At 54.9% G+C, this 17,791-nt stretch overlaps 2 protein-coding genes across 8 annotated transcripts; one reads left to right on the forward strand and one right to left on the reverse strand.

The window, feature by feature from the left end:
• Positions 1-202: 202 nt before the first annotated feature.
• Positions 203-17,780, reverse strand: TAFA3 (TAFA chemokine like family member 3). 3 transcript variants are annotated; one of them, XM_087445549.1, is made up of 6 exons: positions 17,413-17,780; positions 4,889-4,946; positions 3,489-3,604; positions 2,688-2,837; positions 1,639-1,763; positions 203-537 (listed from the first exon to the last, which is right to left on the reverse strand). In XM_087445549.1, the coding sequence occupies exons 3-6, from the start codon at positions 3,601-3,603 to the stop codon at positions 526-528; spliced, it is 402 nt and encodes a 133-aa protein (XP_087301675.1). In that variant the 5' UTR covers position 3,604; positions 4,889-4,946; positions 17,413-17,780; the 3' UTR covers positions 203-525. The 3 variants fall into 3 exon arrangements, with proteins under 3 accessions (XP_087301675.1, XP_087301671.1, XP_087301665.1); XM_087445545.1 differs by lacking the exon at positions 17,413-17,780 and adding an exon at positions 6,195-6,538 and having other exon boundaries at positions 4,889-4,942; XM_087445539.1 differs by lacking the exon at positions 17,413-17,780 and adding an exon at positions 6,191-6,538 and having other exon boundaries at positions 4,889-4,942.
• PPM1J (protein phosphatase, Mg2+/Mn2+ dependent 1J) lies at positions 9,762-15,263 on the forward strand. 5 transcript variants are annotated; one of them, XM_004420661.3, is made up of 10 exons: positions 9,762-10,088; positions 11,418-11,532; positions 12,002-12,289; positions 12,576-12,688; positions 13,228-13,312; positions 13,883-14,001; positions 14,204-14,267; positions 14,424-14,531; positions 14,647-14,798; positions 14,942-15,263. In XM_004420661.3, exons 1-10 carry the CDS (start codon positions 9,763-9,765, stop codon positions 15,087-15,089), a joined length of 1,518 nt encoding a protein of 505 aa, XP_004420718.1. In that variant the 5' UTR covers position 9,762; the 3' UTR covers positions 15,090-15,263. The 5 variants fall into 5 exon arrangements, with proteins under 5 accessions (XP_004420718.1, XP_087301627.1, XP_087301622.1 ...); XM_087445496.1 differs by lacking the exon at positions 9,762-10,088 and having other exon boundaries at positions 10,107-11,532; positions 12,002-12,112; positions 12,212-12,289; XM_087445487.1 differs by lacking the exon at positions 9,762-10,088 and having other exon boundaries at positions 10,107-11,532.
• Positions 17,781-17,791: the final 11 nt, after the last annotated feature.

Raw genomic sequence — 17,791 nt, forward strand, 5'->3', positions numbered from 1 at the left:
GGCCTGGCACAAGGGGAGCATGTTTTCCTTCAACATGTTAGCAGCTTTTTGGGGGTTTGGACTGATGCGAGGAAGGGAAATGGTAGGGGGTGAATGTGACCTCTTGTCTTTGTGCCCTGTGGCCAGGGGGTGGCTGAAGAGCTGTGGGAGTCTCATCCCCAAACCCCCAACATGCCCACAACATATGGCCCAGAAGCCACAGTCTGATACCACAGGGTTTAATCTCAATTACTAAATTGTCTTTTGTCAGCTCTCCAACTTGACTGCACATTCCTTGAGGGCAGGAATTGCATCTCAGCCTTCTTCTGCCCCAGGAGAGCCCAGCACAACACTAGGTATGCGGCTGGAGATCTGTCCACAGCTGCTGAGCAGCTTAACTGAAGTGCCCCTGGAAGGGTGATGCTGCATTTGGCATGGGCGTGTGTCCAGGTAAGAGAATCTCCATATTTGCTGGCTGATAACTGGATACCATCCTTCAGTCCATGGCTCAATCAAGCTGTCCTGTCTAGGCCATGACCTCAAGAGCTATCGTGTGACCTAGAAAGCAGGTAATGGGGCAAGGTTAGAGAAGGGAATGCCTATCCCATCCCAGCGTGCCTGAGACTCCCCAGGACATGCAGCCCACGGAGAAGTCACTGATGCCAATCCCCTCCCCCTGAAACAGTCCAGACTGGGGAAGCGTGGCCGGGGGCCCTTCACAGACATAAACCAGGTGTGCCTCACACTGTTGGCTGCAGCGTGCCAGCAAACAAAGAGCCAGCACAGTGCTACAAACCCAAACCTATCACATGGTGACAAAAGGTCACAAGCTCTGTGGGGGGTCTCACTCTCTTCTAGTCTTAAATATACTCAGAACGGCTGTCTCCCTTGCCTCCCTGCAGATGGGAAGCTCTACTTTATATCCAGCCATACTTTTTCTTGCTCTTTCTGTTCTGTGCTCTAGGAGAATGTTGCTCTCTTCAGAACCCTGAAGGCTACCTTTCCTTCCCTATTTTTTTGTTTGCTCCTTTGCTGTGTGTGGTGGTGGGGAGGCAAGGCAGAGGCAGAGTTCTGACTTGCCCCACAGTGTCACTCACCTGTACAAATGGCGATGACAGAGTGATGCAACTGATTAACTATGATACACATGGAATTGCTAATGAGTTTGATAAAATTTTAATTACCCCTTGTTCTGCAGGGCAGGCAGCAAACCATGAAAATAATAATCCTCTTGGGTGCTGTCACGGCAATTTGACTAAAGAAAGGCAGGTATGAGCTGTAGGTAGTTAATAATCGTGGGAGTGTGGGGGCGGGGCCTGTGGGGAGATGCGGGCAGAGTGGCTACTATAGAGAGCGCCCCCTGAATCATCTAGATAATTTCCTCAACTTTCTACTTTGTTCTTATAGACCTGATATTTTCTGGGAGGCAAACTCGCTCTAGGCAGAGAAGGAAACCAAAGCACAGAGCGTCAGGAATTCCCTAACTCTGGTCCCCAGAGTCAGAACAGACCCAGGGGGACTGTCCGGCAATGTGCCCACATGGTTCACAGATCTCACGTTGGGACACCGCCATCCGAGACCCCCAGGGCTCTTGTGCCCCCTTTTCCACCCCCAGTGAAGGGAGAACAGTGGGTGGATAAAGTGTCCATCCCTGGATACCTTGGTGGTTTTGACTTTGTGTCCACTGCTGCAGCTCCATCCCGACAGGTCCGGGAGCACTTTACACTCCTCCCCCAGCAGGCAGGGCTCCATCTGACACCACCACTTCTGCAAGACGATGGAGGCTGTGGGAGCAGGAGGAGTGAGGGCAGCTCTAATCTCTCTGCGAGTACAGCATGCAGAGAGAAGTCTGTGCAGAATGAAGTGCATGTTTCCACACACTCCTGGCTTTGAGCCCTGCATTTCCCCTTGTCTTTCCCTACTGGGGCTGCCCAGAGAGGCAGGACTCAGGCTGACACCTGAGCATACAGCCACATCAACATCAATCCCACTGACCGCTACACCTCATCAAAGACAGCGCGGGGGGAAGGCAGGGGAAGTTGTCTCTAAGGCAACCCATGATTTGAGCCACCGTGTCATTAGCAAAGAGGCACAGTCTTCAACATACCCCCCTGGTGCTTGCGAGCAAGTGTGCGAGCCGTTTGGAGGGCTCCACAGACCAAGAGTGCACAATCAGGTGTGCGTGTGAGCACAAGCGAGCACATGTATAGTGCTGCAACAAGCGTGAGATAATGAGCCTGGGTGGGGCCGTGAGAAAGGGGGTGGGTGTGAAGGCATGCAAGTGTGAGTGATACACGTGTGTCCACGTGAGGGGAGGGTAAAGGCTGCTTGAGAATGAGAGGAGGGCATATGTAAGAGGCTGGGAAGGAGCAGCAGGTGAAGTCCATGTCTGGATGAGTAAGTGTGAGGCGATGAGTCTGATGGGAGGTGTGAGAGGATCCGTGTGAGGGAATGTGTCTGTGCATGTGCCAGGCAGTGGGTGTGGATGAGGGGGAGGGTGTGCACATACCAGGGGCCTTCCTTATCTATGAACTGGGGATGGTCACACCTGCCCTCCACCCCGCAGAGGTTACCCCATCATTTGAGACTCTGATCACGAAAGCCCTGAGACGGGTATGCAATTGCATCCCCAGCAGATGGCGAGGCCTAGACGGACCTTCTTATTTCTCTGATCAGGCCCTCCCTCTGGGTCCCGGCCTCTCACTAACCGTCCACACAGGAGGGCTTTGCCCGCGTGGTACCAGCCACCTGGCCAGAAAAGCAAGAACATTTGACCGTCTGGGAGTGCTCCTTGATGTGGTTCCGGTTGCAGCAGCGGTGAGCAGCAATCACCTCGCAGGTGCCCTGCTTCACGAGGACTGAAGGGGCCAGCACAAGATCAGCCGCCCAGCCCAGGCCTGCAACCCTGCCCCACTCTCGCCCTCCCTGGTTCTTCTCAAACCCCTCATCCCAGCTTAGGGGAGGGGTGTTTAAGAGATTTGCAGTTGCAGGGGAGGAGGAAACAGATGACATCTTCCTGCTGCTTCACCGTGTTCCTGTCCTTCCTTCCTCCCCACTGAGGACACTCTCCCCACTGAGAAAGAGGGGAGTCCCACACCAACCTCCACCTCCCCAGGCTTCCTCCGGGTGAGGGCAAGGGCCCTGGGGGCTTACAATGCGTGGGGAGGATCATCCGCTTACACAGGCTTTAGCCATCCCAGAAGGAAAACCAGAGAATTAGGCCAGGAGGCTAGACTTAAGCCCCTACCCTAGGGCTTCTCTCCCTGCAGAACACCTTCCAGCCTGGAAGGGAAAGTGAGCAATGTGTCTGCTCATGCTTCCTCTGGGCTGGGAGAGCAGAGGGGGCAGAGTTTCCTGGGTGAAGAACAGAAGAGGAGCCAGAACCCTTAGAATCTGTGGATTTTGCTCCACCTTGGAGATCTGACTGCTGTGGAACAGGGTGGGGTGGTGTCTAGCTCTCCAGGTATCCTGGGAAACCCCCTCCCCGGGTCCCACCACCTTCCTCAAACCTGTGGGAGTTGGAGGCTGCAAGGAAGCAGAGGCCAGGAAGGTCCACAGCCAAGCCAAGCAAAGTGCTAGCAGCCAGCTGCCAGTGCTGCAGTTCCGCGCGGCCCTCTCATGCATCCTGCAGAGACAGCGACACCTGCTAGACTCCAGGCAGGAGCCCCCCAGTGCCCAGCCCCAGCACCTCTGTGCCAGGCGCTCTGGGAGGCACAGATGTGGGGTGCATGCACACCTTATCCCTAGGTGGTCTCAGCCTGGCACACTCTCTGTGGAAAGTGGTGAGGGCTACAGTAGGAAAGGTAGCAGGAAGGGAAACTGTCCTGCTGGGAAAAGCATGGAAAGCTTTATGGAGGAGATGACATTTAAGAAGGGTCTTAAACGGTGAACCAGACATGGTCCCATGAAGGGCTGTGACATGAGAGGAACAACAATGCTCACTCCCAGTTTTTGAGCACTTGACCCGTGCACTTCACAAATATGCTCTTGAATCCTTCACAAATGAACTACAAAGGAGGATTATTGGTACCTATTTTACAGATGAGAAAACTGATATTCAAAGAGCCTGGACACAACCTAAACAGCCATCAATAAAGGACTGGCTAAACACATTGTGGAGCATCTATACGAATGCAGCCCCATCCACGCAGCTGTAAAAAGGAGGAGGACAGTCTTCATGCACTGAGGCATCCAATGATCTCCAACGATAATCCACTGGTAAGGGGGAAAAAGCAAAGTGCAGGATGGTGTGTGTAAAATGTGTAAAAGGGAGGGATTATATATGTTGCTCAAATATGCATAAGCTAGCTCTGGAAAATGTACAAAAAAAAAAAAAAGAACTAATACCATTCGTCGCCACCAAGAAGGAGAACTGGTTGGCTGGGAGATAGAGGTAGAAGGGAGATTTATTTTTCTCCTTATGGCTCTCTCACTTTTGGCTTTTGAACCATGGGCATGTACTAGCACTTCAATTCAAACAAATTTAAATTTAAAAAGGAAGAAATGAAACAAGGCTAATAGAAGTCAAATGACTTGCCCAAGGCCAGGCAGCATGTGGGTGGCAGAGACCAGAGGCCTGCCCTAGTCCCTCTGCGTCACCTTGCTTCTGCTCCATTCTTGATGGTTTAGGCCTCCCAGATCTATTCCAGAGGGTGGGATAGAAGTGGGGGCATCCCAGGGAAGCAGAGGCACAGAGCCGCAGGGAGCTGTCCAGGCATAGAAGGAGCCTGGACCACCCCCTCTGCTGCACTGCTGGCCCCTTGGGCATCGCTGGCTCCCTCAGGTGCCAGCACAGTGCTGGGAACGTCAGAGGCCAAACCAAAGGCCAGGGCCCGGCTGCCCCCTTGGATAGGGTGCTGGATCACCTTCCACCCTCCTGCTGCCCCTCTTCAACTGTCTCCTCACTCACCTTTTTGGGGATCTTTTAGCTTCTGTCTGTTCATCCACTGGCCTCAGACTCACTCTACCTAGACAAGTAGGAAAGATTCTTGGAGGGTTGCAAAGGACAGAGGGAGCCCATTGCCCTGCAGGGGGTAGAGGGGAGGCTGGGTGAGGGCAAGGGGGTGGGCTGGGAGTAGAACCCAGTTGTGAAGCTGTTCCCCAAGGTGCCAGGGCAGGGGGCAGAGTCTTCCTCTGCTCGGGGAATTTGCAGGGGTCCTTGCAGACTCTGGGAACATGTAGGATGGTGAGCCTGAGACGAGTGGCCTGAGGGAGTCTCTCTGTCCCCAGAGTGAAGCAGGGCTGATGGTAGGAAGTGTCTAAGAATCAACATTGTCACCTCTCTGGCCTTAGGATGGAGCTGAAGGCCAGGGAAGGGTTCCTGAGCAGAATCTGACAGAACGCTGCCCGAAGAGGCACCTGGGAAATACCCCTGAGGTCCTGAATCCTCTCTGCCTCCACCTCCCACCCCCATCGCCCCTGCTTCCTGGACTCACATGGAGCTAGCTCAACTCTGCCACCTTCGCCCCCGGAAGGCTAGAATGGGGGTCCTCCAGGTCTCTGAGCCTCAGAGGCCACAGGCCCAAGGGATTCTCCATTTTTCCCTAAGACCTCTCCTCCCTCAGCCTGCAAAGGAAGGTGGAACTGAGGCAGGTAGGATTGGCGCCCAGGAAGGACTGGGAACCCTGTGTCCCAGCTCCCCTGAGTGAGATCCCAGAGAGGACCATGGGGGCAGACGGAGGCAGTGGTGCCAATACCCCGGGAATGGGTGTGCTCCACGGGCAGAGAGCCTCCCACCCTTCTAGGTGGACCTCTTTTCTGGGTAGATGTCTCCTCTCCCTGTCCACATCAGAACCTTCATTTTCTTCGCTACAAACGGAGCTTTGTTTTCTCTCAGACAGTCCCCATCCCATTTCTCTCTGAGCTGCCACACCCTCCAATCCAACTCGCTCATCTCTCTTACGAACTCCAAGACCTAAAAGACTGGGAGTGAGCATTTGAGCTGGGTTCTCTGGCATTCTATTCCGTCCCTCAGAGAGAGCTGGAGAAAGAAGCTTCTGGGATTTGTTCTCGGGCTTCCACCCTCCTGCCTCAGTTTCCCAGGCTGTTTTCTCCAAACCCCAATCCAGGCTATGGTGAGGCTGAGTTAGCAGCCTGCATACCAGCGTGGGGTTGAGGATGCGACCCATAGGCCCCTTTAACCTTTCCCTACCTCCCCTCACCCCCCAGCGCCCACTCAGTCCTCCACGTTCGGAGCCCCCACGCCTAGGACCTACCTGCCCCACGGCGGTGCCACGGGTTCCCCCACCGGCTGAGGCTCTCCTGGCCTCTAAGCCCGAGACCAAGACTCGGACAGGCGGACTTCAGGCTGGAGCGGCCAGCTTGGGTGCTGTGTAGTTCGGAGCCCCGTCCCCCTCACCAAGTTGCTGTGTCGCTGATGCGGCGGGGCTCTGGCCAAACTGGCATCACGGTCATGCCGGGTCCCGCCCTGGGTACAGGGGGGCTCCGGGCCCGGCCCGGCCAGCTCTGCAGAGCTCAGCCGGGGTCCCTTCGAGACTCCCGCCGGCAGGCGAGGGAGCGCGCAGCCGCCGCCGCCTGCTGCTCACCGGGGGCCGCCCTCGCTCCGCCAGCCCCGCGCGGGGGCCGCTGCCTCCTCCCGGACAGCGCGGGGCGCCGCGCGGAGCGCCGCGCGGAGCGCTTGGCCCGGCGGACGGGCGGGCGGGCGTAGCGGCCCCTGGCGGCCGAGGCAAGGCGAAGGCAGAGAGACCTCTGGCTCCCGCGGCTCCGCCGGGATGGACATCTCTGGTGCAGGCTGGGGTAACTCCGAGAGGTCCCTCAAGACTTTCGTGGTCTTGGGGCTTCCTGGGACCGGGATGGGGCGCTGAGTGTGAGGAGTGATTGCCCAGCCCTTCACGGGTTTTGAGCCTTAAAGATTCTAGAACTGCCCTGTCCAATACCATAGCCACTAACCGAATGTGGTTATTTAAATCTAAATTAAATAAAATTAAAAAATTAAATTTCTCCTTCACACTCACCGCATTGAAAGTGCTCAATAGCCACATGTAGCTAGGGACTACTAGTATTGGGCAGAAAATATATAGAACATTCCTTTTATTGCACACAATTCTATTCGACAACGTTCGTCTAGATTGATATGTTAACCCTCCGCTGTTACAATGTTAAAATCCAGGAGGGAATAGCAAATGATCTCTACCCCAGGAGTGGCGACCTCGGGGGAGAGGAAGGACTAGGGGAGGAATGAGGGTAGAGAAGGGGCGGGCAGGAGGGCTGCAATGGGCTTGTGAATGGTCCCTATGAACGGTGTGTGTTAACCCAACTTGGGAACCAAACTCTGAGACCCTGTTTCATTATCATAAAAATTGCAATATAATTACAATTTTATAATTCTTTACAGGGTAAAATTTTAGATGTGAAAGTAATAGACAAATGGGAGAGGGAGGTGGTCTGTAAATTTGTCTCTTAATGGGAGAGACATTCCTTGTAGTTTAAGAGGTCTTTGGGGGTGGAGTAACAGGGAGGAGAGAGGCAAGGGGAAGAAGCCCAGTTCTGGGCCCAAGCCGCTGCATGTGGCCAGGGATAAAGGGGCCTGTCTTGAGGATGCCCAATCCCCCTCTTTTAGCTGAGGCCTCACGTACCCCTGGTAGGGCCAGCCACTGAGCAGAGTCTCAGTTCTCAGCACAGAAGAGTATCTCTCAAGTCTGCTTTCTCCCACCCCACCTCCCTTTTCTCTCTCACTCTCTGCTGCCTCAGGGATAAGTAGAGGTGATGACCTTCTCACCAGGTTCTGGGGAAGTCTGAGGATGGAGGAGGTGTGACGATGCCAGGAATAGGAGGTGAGAGTTTCAGGGAGAGGAGAGCCTTAGGATTTGGGTATGGTCAGGGGCTGTTCTGGAGCCCAAGGGAGCCGGTGACATCCCTGCTGACCATCTGGTGCTGAAGCTAGGCGGTCTCTGGGCATTAGTTCTGTGGCCCACTTGTAGCTGCACCATGATGGGTGCTTCAAAGAGCAGGGATTAGAGAGCCGGGTGACACAGTGAAGTGGTAAGCACACTGTCCCAGAAACACTGCATAATAAAAATAGCCAGGATGTTATATATTTTTTCTTCAGTCTTTGGCCTTGTTTACGCCATTTATCTGAGAGCTGGCTCCAGTTTTTCTCAAACAGGAGGGAAATATCCATAGCACAGCATGTTCTTTGTCCCCCTGTCTGCCTGTGCCCCTCTATGTGCCTATGTCTTATTTTTTTTTTTCTCATGACTTCTTTTTCTCTGGCTGTCTCTGCCCAGAGTGCAGGCATAATTATAGCAAGTCTACAAACCTGAATGACTATTGTGAGCTTTTCATTTGGAAGCTGCCAGGAAAGCCATCCCTTCTGGGGGCACAGTTTAGCCCAGGGAACAGAGAGGGTTATGGTCACAAAGCACTCTGCCAGCAAAGCCCAGAGGTAGAGTCCCAACCATGAACTGGGTGCCAGTGGTCCCTGAGGGCTACCCCCGACTTGCATTAGGGCCACAAGAGCCTTGTCCCCATTTGGACCATGCATGGGGTAGGAGGTGCCTCTGGAGGCCTAGTGATCAATTCCCTGATACCAGGTTTAGGTATAGAGCTCTTCCACCATCAGTACCATCCTCCTCTCTCCGGCAGGGGCTTAGTCTGGCCTCTGTCTCCCCCTGGCGGCAGCCACAGAACTTGTTCCGCAATCCTGGGACTGCCCTCAGCCTCTGCCTTAAGGGGAAGAGGAAGGTGGGAGAGGAGGAACCCCTACTCTTCTCTCTGCCATTCACCTTCCTCTTAACCCTTCCTCTCTCAGGCCGACAAATCAGCTTGGTTCTTAAGACAGAATCGGGTTGGGCGTCCAGGGACTGACATTGGTGTGAATCTCTCACTGGCTGTGTGACCTCTTGGGGGCAAATCATGTAAAATGACAGGAGTTCCAGTTCTGCCTTATCAGCAAAAAGAACATAAGACACACTTGAAGGGTTGGTGTGCGGTATAAATGGCCTAATATATGGAAAGTGCTTTGTAGAGGGCCTACTATGTGGTAAGTCCTCAACAAATGGTAGTAGTTGTTGTTATTGTTATCCTTACTAACTAGTCCTGCTGGGGTCAGGGAAGGTCTAAATGTGGAGGGAAATTGAGTCCTGAGAAAGAAAGTGGAGTCGGAGTGGCAACCGCTCTCCCACATCTAGAGGTGGTCTTCACTGGGAACAGTGCCGACAGGGGCCCAGGACCTCGCCTCCGCTCCCTAATTCAAGTTGGTGGCTCCAGCCTGCGTTGTTACCACTCCCAAACCACCCCCCACCCCCAGCACCAGCTCGCTTGCCCTCACTCTCACTCCAGCAGCCCCAGCCAGAGGTGTTGTCACACCAGGTGCTTTACACCCAGCGGTCGCCGAGGCGGCTGGTTTCGCTGTGAGGTCATCAGTTCCATCACCCTCCGGACGGGCTGGCCACAACGAACCGAGGGGCGAGGGGACACCACCCTCCCGTCACAATGGGGAAGTTCTAGCTGATGTCTAATCCAAAGCATGCCTGAAATAGGGTTTCCTTCTCTCCGCCCCCTTCCCACAACAGCAGACCCTTCTTCCCCAAAGAAACTGAGGCGGGGCGAAGCCGGAATGGGGCGGGGAAGACGCCGCAAGCCTGTGGGGCGGTTCGTGGGGTGGCCCAAAGCAGGATGAAGTTTTGCCGGGGACCGGCCCTGCCCGGCGCGAGCCAATGGCAGGGGAGAACCGGCAGGAGCGAGCACCGCCCACCGCGAGCCCTCGGGGGCGGGGCCTGCCCAGGGGCGGGGCCACGGCCGAGGGCGGGGTAGGGAGGCAGCATGCTAAACCGGGTGCGCTCGGCCGTGGCGCACCTGGTGAGCTCCGGGGGCGCCCCGCCTCCGCGCCCCAAGTCGCCGGACCTGCCCAACGCGACCTCGGTGCCGCCTGCCGCCCCTCCAGAAACGCCCAAGAGCCCTCCGGCGAGGACTGGGAGCGGGAGCGCGGCGCCCGCGAAGACAGTAGAGGCTCGAGCGAGCTTCTCCAGACCGACCTTTCTGCAGCTGAGCCCAGGGGGCCTGCGACGCGCCGACGACCACGCTGGCCGGGCTGTGCAAAGCCCCCCGGACACCGGCCGTCGCCTACCCTGGAGCACAGGCTACGCCGAGTGAGCGCCCCCGGGGGCTTTCCAACCAGGATGGGAACCTCACCCCCACCCCCTCCCCACCTCGGCATCTCGGGCGCTAGGATGCGTCCCCCTCGCCGCGCTTGGTGCCAGGACCTCCGTTTTCCCAGGACCTTTGCTCTCCTCTGGGCTTTGGGCCGCACCCTTTCCCCTTTCTCAAGTCGGGCGCAGCCTTCCTCAGGACCTTCCAGCTCGTTGACTACCCTCACCCGCGCCGCTCAGGACCTTGTTCCCTCCCGAAGCCCGAGGGTGGAGGGCGCCGTGAAGGATGAGTTGGCCAGTTCTCAGTCGCGGCAGGGCCGTTTAATGGCTAAGGGAGGAGAGGTTTCAAGGAGCGGGGCTCCCTTTTAATAGGGGAGATGGCGGCTGGGAAGACTCGCTCCTGGACTTTCCGACCCCAGCGCCCCAGTTCCCTGTTCCTCTTACCGTTCCCCTCCCCCTCCACACCCAGAAATAGCCCGCGACACCAGGCAGCCTCCGGCTTCCCCAGGGACGGGGGAGGGGGCAGCCCGGGGAAGCGGGAGGGTCTCTTTAGAACGCCCCTCGGAGGATGGACTTGCGCTGGCCAGGCAAGGAGGTCGACCCCCGGCCGGGAGCGCTCGGAGTGGCGGGAGCAGCCGGCTTGCTCCCAGACTGCGTGTATTTTTAATGCATCTGCTGGGAAAGCGGAGCACTGGGAGATGGGGCGCTGAGGTCGCTGAGGGTGGTGGCTGGTGGCCCCGTGGCCCCACCACCAGCTCTTTTGGCTTCCTATTTAGGAAGAGGTGGTGGTTATGTGACTCCTGCGCAGTCCAGGTGGGCTTCCACCCCTACCCTATTTCAATTCCTCTTTCCCGATCTGGGCCGGTGCACTTCCTCATTGCCAAAGCGGCAGAAACTTTAACTGGATGGTTTTAGGATAAGGGTGGTCGTGCCCATGAGGGTGGGGTGCTGTGGACAAGGCACTAGAAGAGTTCATTGGGGTTCAGGGTGGGATGTAGGGTCTTGGCCAAAGGAAGTAAAACCTCCTGCCCCCTATGCAGACCCTCCCCCAGCAGCACCATTAGGGGTGCCCCCTTTGCCTGGGAGGGGGGAACTGAGGCAGGCAGGTGCTGCTGCCCGCCTTTCTATGAGGTGGGAGAGCCTGCCACCCAGACAGTACTCCTTGTGCCTTGCCCTGCCTCCCTTCTCCTCCCTCTGGCCTGGATCCCAGGTGGCTGTGACCTTTCTCAGCTTGGCCAGCAGGCCAGAGAGGGTGTGTGTATCTAAGGTGGTGGTTATTCTAGGACCCGGTCTGGTGTCCAAACTGATGTGGTCACTCTGGCCTGGCAGGGTCATCAACGCTGGCAAGAGCCGGCACAATGAGGACCAGGCTTGCTGTGAGGTGGTGTATGTGGAAGGTCGGAGGAGTGTTTCAGGGGCACCAAGGGAGCCTAGCCGAGGCCAGGTAAGCCCCCACCCCCCTTCCTAGCCTCCAGTGACAGGGTGACACCTCTCCCCAGGGATTACAGCTAGCCAGTTTTAAATCTGAGACATGTGAAAGACCTACCTCCTAATTCACTAGCTTTCTGTCTTCTGGCATGGAACCTTTATCTGGCATTGATCAGTTAGATTCTACCATGTCAGTATGAATGTTTAGTTTTCCACTTAAAATACAGATGCTCATGAATTTATGGATGATTTAATTAATTATCAATACTTATTCTTGCATCTTTTATTCTCTGAGTTTGGCTTTTTTGATGCTTTCCTTTCTCTGACACATAGTAGGCCTTTGGTGAATAAGTGAATAAATCTAATTTGCCTTTAATGCCAAGCTCTGACCTCCTCTCTGATGTTTAGATGGATGCCTAGAGGCTAGCTCTTCTTCTGCATCACACACACACACACACACTCATCTCCAACTTTTCCTCTACCAGGGACTCTGCTTCTACTACTGGGGCCTATTTGATGGGCATGCAGGGGGTGGAGCTGCTGAAATGGCCTCTCGGCTCCTGCATCGCCATATTCGGGAGCAGCTAAAGGACCTGGTAGAGATACTCCAAGACCCCTCGCCACCTCCCCTCTGCCTCCCATCCACGCCAGGGGCCCCAGTTTCCTCTGATTCCTCTCACTTGGTTGGTCCTCAGTCCTGCTGGTCTTCGCAGAAGGAAGTGACCCATGAGAGCCTGGTCATAGGGGCCATTGAGAATGCCTTCCAGCTCATGGTGAGTGGGCAGTCTGGACCAAGGGCCTGCTAGGCAGACACTGGTCAACTCTATATGGGAGTCAGGTGGCCTGAGGCGGTGACCCTGGGAACTCACACCACCTTTGAAAGCCCGAGCAGAACTTGGTTCAGAGGGCAGGGAGAAGGGGCAGTTATACCCACGTCTTCCCTCCTCACTTCCAGTGTGGCTTGGCTGGGCCAGTTTATTTCTGCAGATGGAGGGGGGGTGGCTGTGTGCCTGGAACCTCTTCTTCACCCACCCCCTTTGACCCTTCCTCACGTGGCAGGATGAGCAGATGGCCCGGGAGCGGCGTGGCCACCAAGTGGAGGGGGGCTGCTGTGCACTGGTTGTGGTCTACTTGCTAGGCAAGGTGTATGTGGCCAATGCAGGCGACAGCAGGTATGAAGGGGGGCTTTGAAAATGGCTACAGGGGGCATACTCTCTGGGGTGGGGGAATAGAAACAAGTGAGGTGGCAGGTGTTAAAAATCAAAGATTGGAGGGCCAGCCCGGTGGCGCAGCGGTTAAGTGCGCGCACTCCGCTTTGGCGGCCTGGGGTTCGCAGATTTGGATCCTGGGTGCGCACCGACGCACCGCTGGTCAAGCCGTGCTGTGGCGGCATCCCATATAAAGTAGAGGAAGAGGGGCACGGATGTTAGCTCAGGGCCAATCTTCCTCAGCAAAAAAGAGGAGGACTGGCAACGGATGTTAGCTCCGGGCTGATCTTCCTCACAAAAATAAAAAAAAAAAAATCAAAGATTGGAGAGGGTCAGGAGGGATCACAGACGTAAGGAAGGGACTGAAATAGTCATGAAGGAGAAAAGATGGGGGTCTGAGTGAGGGATCCTAAGGGTCATTATGGGGAGGGCCTCGTCTTTCTGGAATTCTCCTTGAAGGGGCTGAGGAAAGCCAAGCCCAAACCTTTTCTTTCTCTGGGCAGAGCCATCATCGTCCGGAATGGTGAAATCATTCCAATGTCCCGGGAGTTCACCCCGGAGACTGAGCGCCAGCGTCTTCAGCTGCTTGTAAGTAGGAACTAAACTCTCTACTCCCACTTTCGGTTGTCTTGTGTCTCTCTGTCCCCAAGAACTCTCACACCCACACCACACAGACAACTCCTTACTGGGAGCTAACTGGGAAGGCCACTCTGCAAACTATGGAGTGCAGGGCTGAGCTGGTAGAGGGTGCAGTAGGAAGAGCGTGGGCTGCTCCAGGGCTCCCACTGTGGCCCCAACTGAGGAAGGAAGTGGAGTCAGAGGAGGGGGAAGGAAACAGCGAAGGCCCCTGAGAGGCGGTACGGCTCAGTGTTTTAAAGCACTGGCTCTGGAGCTGGACTGCTGGGGACTGAATCCGGGTTCGAGTACTTTGCTGACTGTGTCACCTTTGACAATTCCCTTAACTTGCATCAACAGTTCCTGCCTTAGGGTTGTTATGAGGATTAAATAAATTAATAAATGTTAATAGTAGAACAGTGCATGGCACAGAGCACACTCCATTTAAGGGTCTGCTATAATTAACATCACCTCTACAGCAGGGTGTGCTGTCAGCCTAATGCCCCTGGTCCTTCTGCTCTCTCTGGCCACTCCCAATCCCAGGGCTTCCTGAAACCAGAGCTCCTGGGTGGTGAATTCACCCACCTTGAGTTCCCCCGCAGAGTTCAGCCCAAGGAGCTGGGGCAGAAGATGCTGTACAGGGACCAGAACATGACCGGCTGGTAACACTTCCCTCAGAGCTGGGGCCCGTTCCCATCGCAACGCAACCAATCCCTTACCAGCAGCAAGGTGGAAGCTCGAGGCTGGACCAGGCTGGGAGCTGGGGCATTGGGCCCTTCTAAGGGGTCTGTGTGAGGGGCGTGGCTCCTAGGGGAGAGGGGCTTTGATGCCTGGGTGATGCCTCTTCTACTCCCCCCTCCCCAGGGCCTACAAAAAGATCGAGCTGGAGGATCTCAGGTTTCCTCTGGTCTGTGGGGAGGGCAAAAAGGTAAACTCCATGGTAGAGATGGGAGAGGGCAAGAGGACCCACTGCAACTTGTCTAGGGAGGTGGAGGTTCTACCTGAGGGTAGGGGTGGGAGGGGTCCACGGTTTCAGAGAGTCAGGGAGAGGGCTGTAGCAGCACCCCCTCCTCATTTCCTTTAGGCTCGAGTGATGGCCACTATTGGGGTGACCCGGGGCTTGGGAGACCACAACCTCAAGGTCTGCAGTTCTACCCTGCCCATCAAGCCCTTCCTCTCCTGCTTCCCTGAGGTGAGCCATATGGGGGCCCCCTGAACCACACCTTCCCTCCTCTGGGGGTCTCAGGCTGGCTTTCATTCCAGGTCCTTTTATCCCCAGGCTCCCTCTCCATCCTCTTTCCTACCAGGTGCAAGTGTATGACTTAACGCAGTACGAGCACTGCCCAGATGACGTGCTAGTCCTGGGAACAGATGGGCTGTGGGATGTCACCAGTGACTGTGAGGTAGCTGCCACTGTCGACAGGGTGCTGTCAGCCTATGAGCCCAATGACCCCAGCAGGTATGGGTTGTATGGCAGCGAGGGGGGAACAGTGGGGAAGGAAGGGGCAAGGGAAGCAGTGTTTGGGGACCCACATGAGGGCCTGTGCATCTATCTTCCTGTATACATGTTGGTACATGAATGTGCACATGTGCTCCTGGCAGGTACACAGCTCTGGCACAAGCTCTGGTCCTGGGGGCCCGGGGCACCCCCAGGGATCGTGGCTGGCGTCTTCCCAACAACAAGCTGGGTTCCGGGGATGACATCTCGGTCTTCATCATCCCCCTGGGAGGGCCAGGCAGTTACTCCTGAGGGGCTCAGCCCTGACCCTCCCACCACTATCCCAGCCTCTCCAGTCTTACCCCTCTCCCAGCCCAAATTCTGAAGTTGTCTCCCTGACCTTCTTTAGTGGCAAATTAACTGAAGAAGGGGTATCAGTTAGATACAAAATTATAGCTATTGGCAAATAAACCAGATGGATAAAGGTGTGTGTCTTTATGTATTTTGACTAGAAACAAAAGATAAGAAAAAGCTCTTTGGGGTAGGGGAAAGAACACCAGAATAGTCCTAAAAATGTAGTGTTCCCAGGTTCTTTCTTCTACCCTCTGCTCTTCCCACTCCACGCACTCTCATCCTCTTCTGATTCTCATCCACTTCTGTGGCTTCATCTACCTGCTGGTGTCTCCCAAGTCAGTATTTCCAGCCCAGCTCTCTCCCGAGCTTTAGACCCACATATTCCAGTCGTCTCCCAAACATCTCCTAGACATCCACAGGCACTTCAGTTCAACATACCTCGAGCTGGATTCATCATTTCCCCCACAAACAGGCTCCTTCTCCTGGTTCATCATCTCAGTGGGCATCAGCTCAGCCTCTTTAGAAATCTTGGAGTTGGTCACCTTTGACTTCCATCTTTTCCTCATCAAGCTAATCAATCACTAAATATTGTTGATTATATATTTTAAAATACATTTAATATCTGTCCACATATCTCCACCTCCACTGTCATTACCGTAGTTCTTTACTACATCAGCCTCCTAACTCATCTCCTAACTCTGTCTTCAGGCCACCCCCCCTGCGTCCCCCAATATATTAGGGACACAGCAGCCAGGGTGACCTTTCCACAATGCGAGTCTGAGTTGGTTATTCCCCTGAGAGAACATTACAGTGGCTCGTTACTGCACCTAGACCAAAATCGACACTCAAATCTTGAGCATGGCATATAAGGACCTTCATGATCTGGCCACTGCTTCCTTCTCCAGCCACCTCTTTCACCACCACCACCACCTTCCTGGGGTTTCAGTAACCCTGTGGGCCTGTAGTAGCTCCAACTCATTTTAAAGTGTACTCACCACCTTATCTTGAACACTTCACCTGTCTTCCAGGGCTGGGTATTGCACAGCCCACACGCCCCACTACAGCAACTGCCTCCTGTATTATAACTGCCTTTGTGAGGAGTTGGTGTGGAGCAGCAGCTAAGAGCAGAGCTCTAGAGTCCTGCTGTCTGGGTTCTGGTGCCAGACTCAACACTAGCTCTGTAACCTCTCTGAGCCTCAATTTGCTTCTCATTAAAATGGAGATAACAGTACTAGCTAAGAGCAGAGCTCTAGAGTCCTGCTGTCTGGGTTCTGGTGCCAGACTCAACACTAGCTCTGTAACCTCTCTGAGCCTCAATTTGCTTCTCATTAAAATGGAGATAACAGTACTACCTTATATGGTGGTTGTAAGGTCTAAAGTAGTTCATGTATGAAGAGCGAGGTCCATGTACAAAGGGTTCGATAACTGTTAGCTATCTTTAAGTTGTCTGTCTTCTGAATTTAGATGGTAAGTACTTTGAAGGCAGAAATTGATCTGAACTGAGCACATAGCTCTCAGTTCACACTCAATAAATGTTCACTGAGCAAGTTAAGAGGCCTGGGGACCAAACTGCTCTGGACCTCAGTTTCTTCATTTATCAAATGTGTGGGTTGCACTTCAGATCTTTAAAGTCTGTATGATTTCTAACATTCATTCAGGGAATATTTGTTGAAAAGCTAGTATGTGCCATACACTGTGTAAGACAGTGGGGAAGGGACAGGTTGGAGGAGCATGGGGGACAGCAGGGAGGGAACACCGGCTTTGGAGCCAGGTAGACCTGACTGAATTCTTGCTCTGTCACATACAAATCACAAAACTTTGGGCGAGCCACTTAACTTCTCTGAGCCTCAGTTTCCTTACAGGCAAACAGGGATCGGTATACTAAACCTAAAGATCTGTGTTGAGTATTAAAAGGGCTGAGCTATACAGTGTACGGAGCACGAGATAATAAAATGTTGGTAGACTTCCTCATCCTCCATCCACCTCCTCAGCCACCACACAGGGAAGGAGATGCACTTGTAGGTAAATACCCAGTGCGACCAGTCAGACGGGGCTAAGTGTCCCTAGCGGCACAGAAATAATACAATGGTGGTAGGAACTGAATTCCAGCTGGGGATCTGGAAGGATTTCCAAGAGGGCCTTTTGAGGGATAGGTAGGAATTGGACTCCTGGAATTTCCAGACAGGGAGAAGGAAGAGAACTGTGAGGCAGAACGATGGCATGGATCTCAAAGGTTCTGAAAGGTCTTCAAGACTGGGGGATGACGTTGAGCTGTACTTACTCCGCAAAGATTCTAGGAGCAGAGGGCGGGCATCTGCAGCCCTCTCCTCAGGCGTCCCGGAGTCCGCCGTTTTCCAGTCCGGCCTCCCGCGAAGTCCCAGGTGGTGTAGGCGCGGGTGGCTAGTTGGCCACCGGAGGGCAGCAGCGGCCCTTTCCTGACCCCACCCCGAGCGCCTCTCAACTTTCCAGACGCCGGTCCGCCCCTCGGGGCTGGAAGGCGGGGCAGAGGCAGAGTCCTCGGGGGTCGCACCCGCCCCGCCCCGCCTCGCCGCCCATCCTCCACAGTCCAGGCATCTCTCTACCCAGGGGTCGAAACCGCAGACCCCGCAGCTAGCTGCGGGGCGACCCGCGGTGGCCCTGGGCTGGGGCGGTGGGCGGGC

Source organism: Ceratotherium simum, chromosome 2 (genome assembly GCF_057802395.1).
Source record: "Ceratotherium simum simum isolate JZ-2026a chromosome 2, ASM5780239v1, whole genome shotgun sequence".
Taxonomy (NCBI): domain Eukaryota; kingdom Metazoa; phylum Chordata; class Mammalia; order Perissodactyla; family Rhinocerotidae; genus Ceratotherium; species Ceratotherium simum.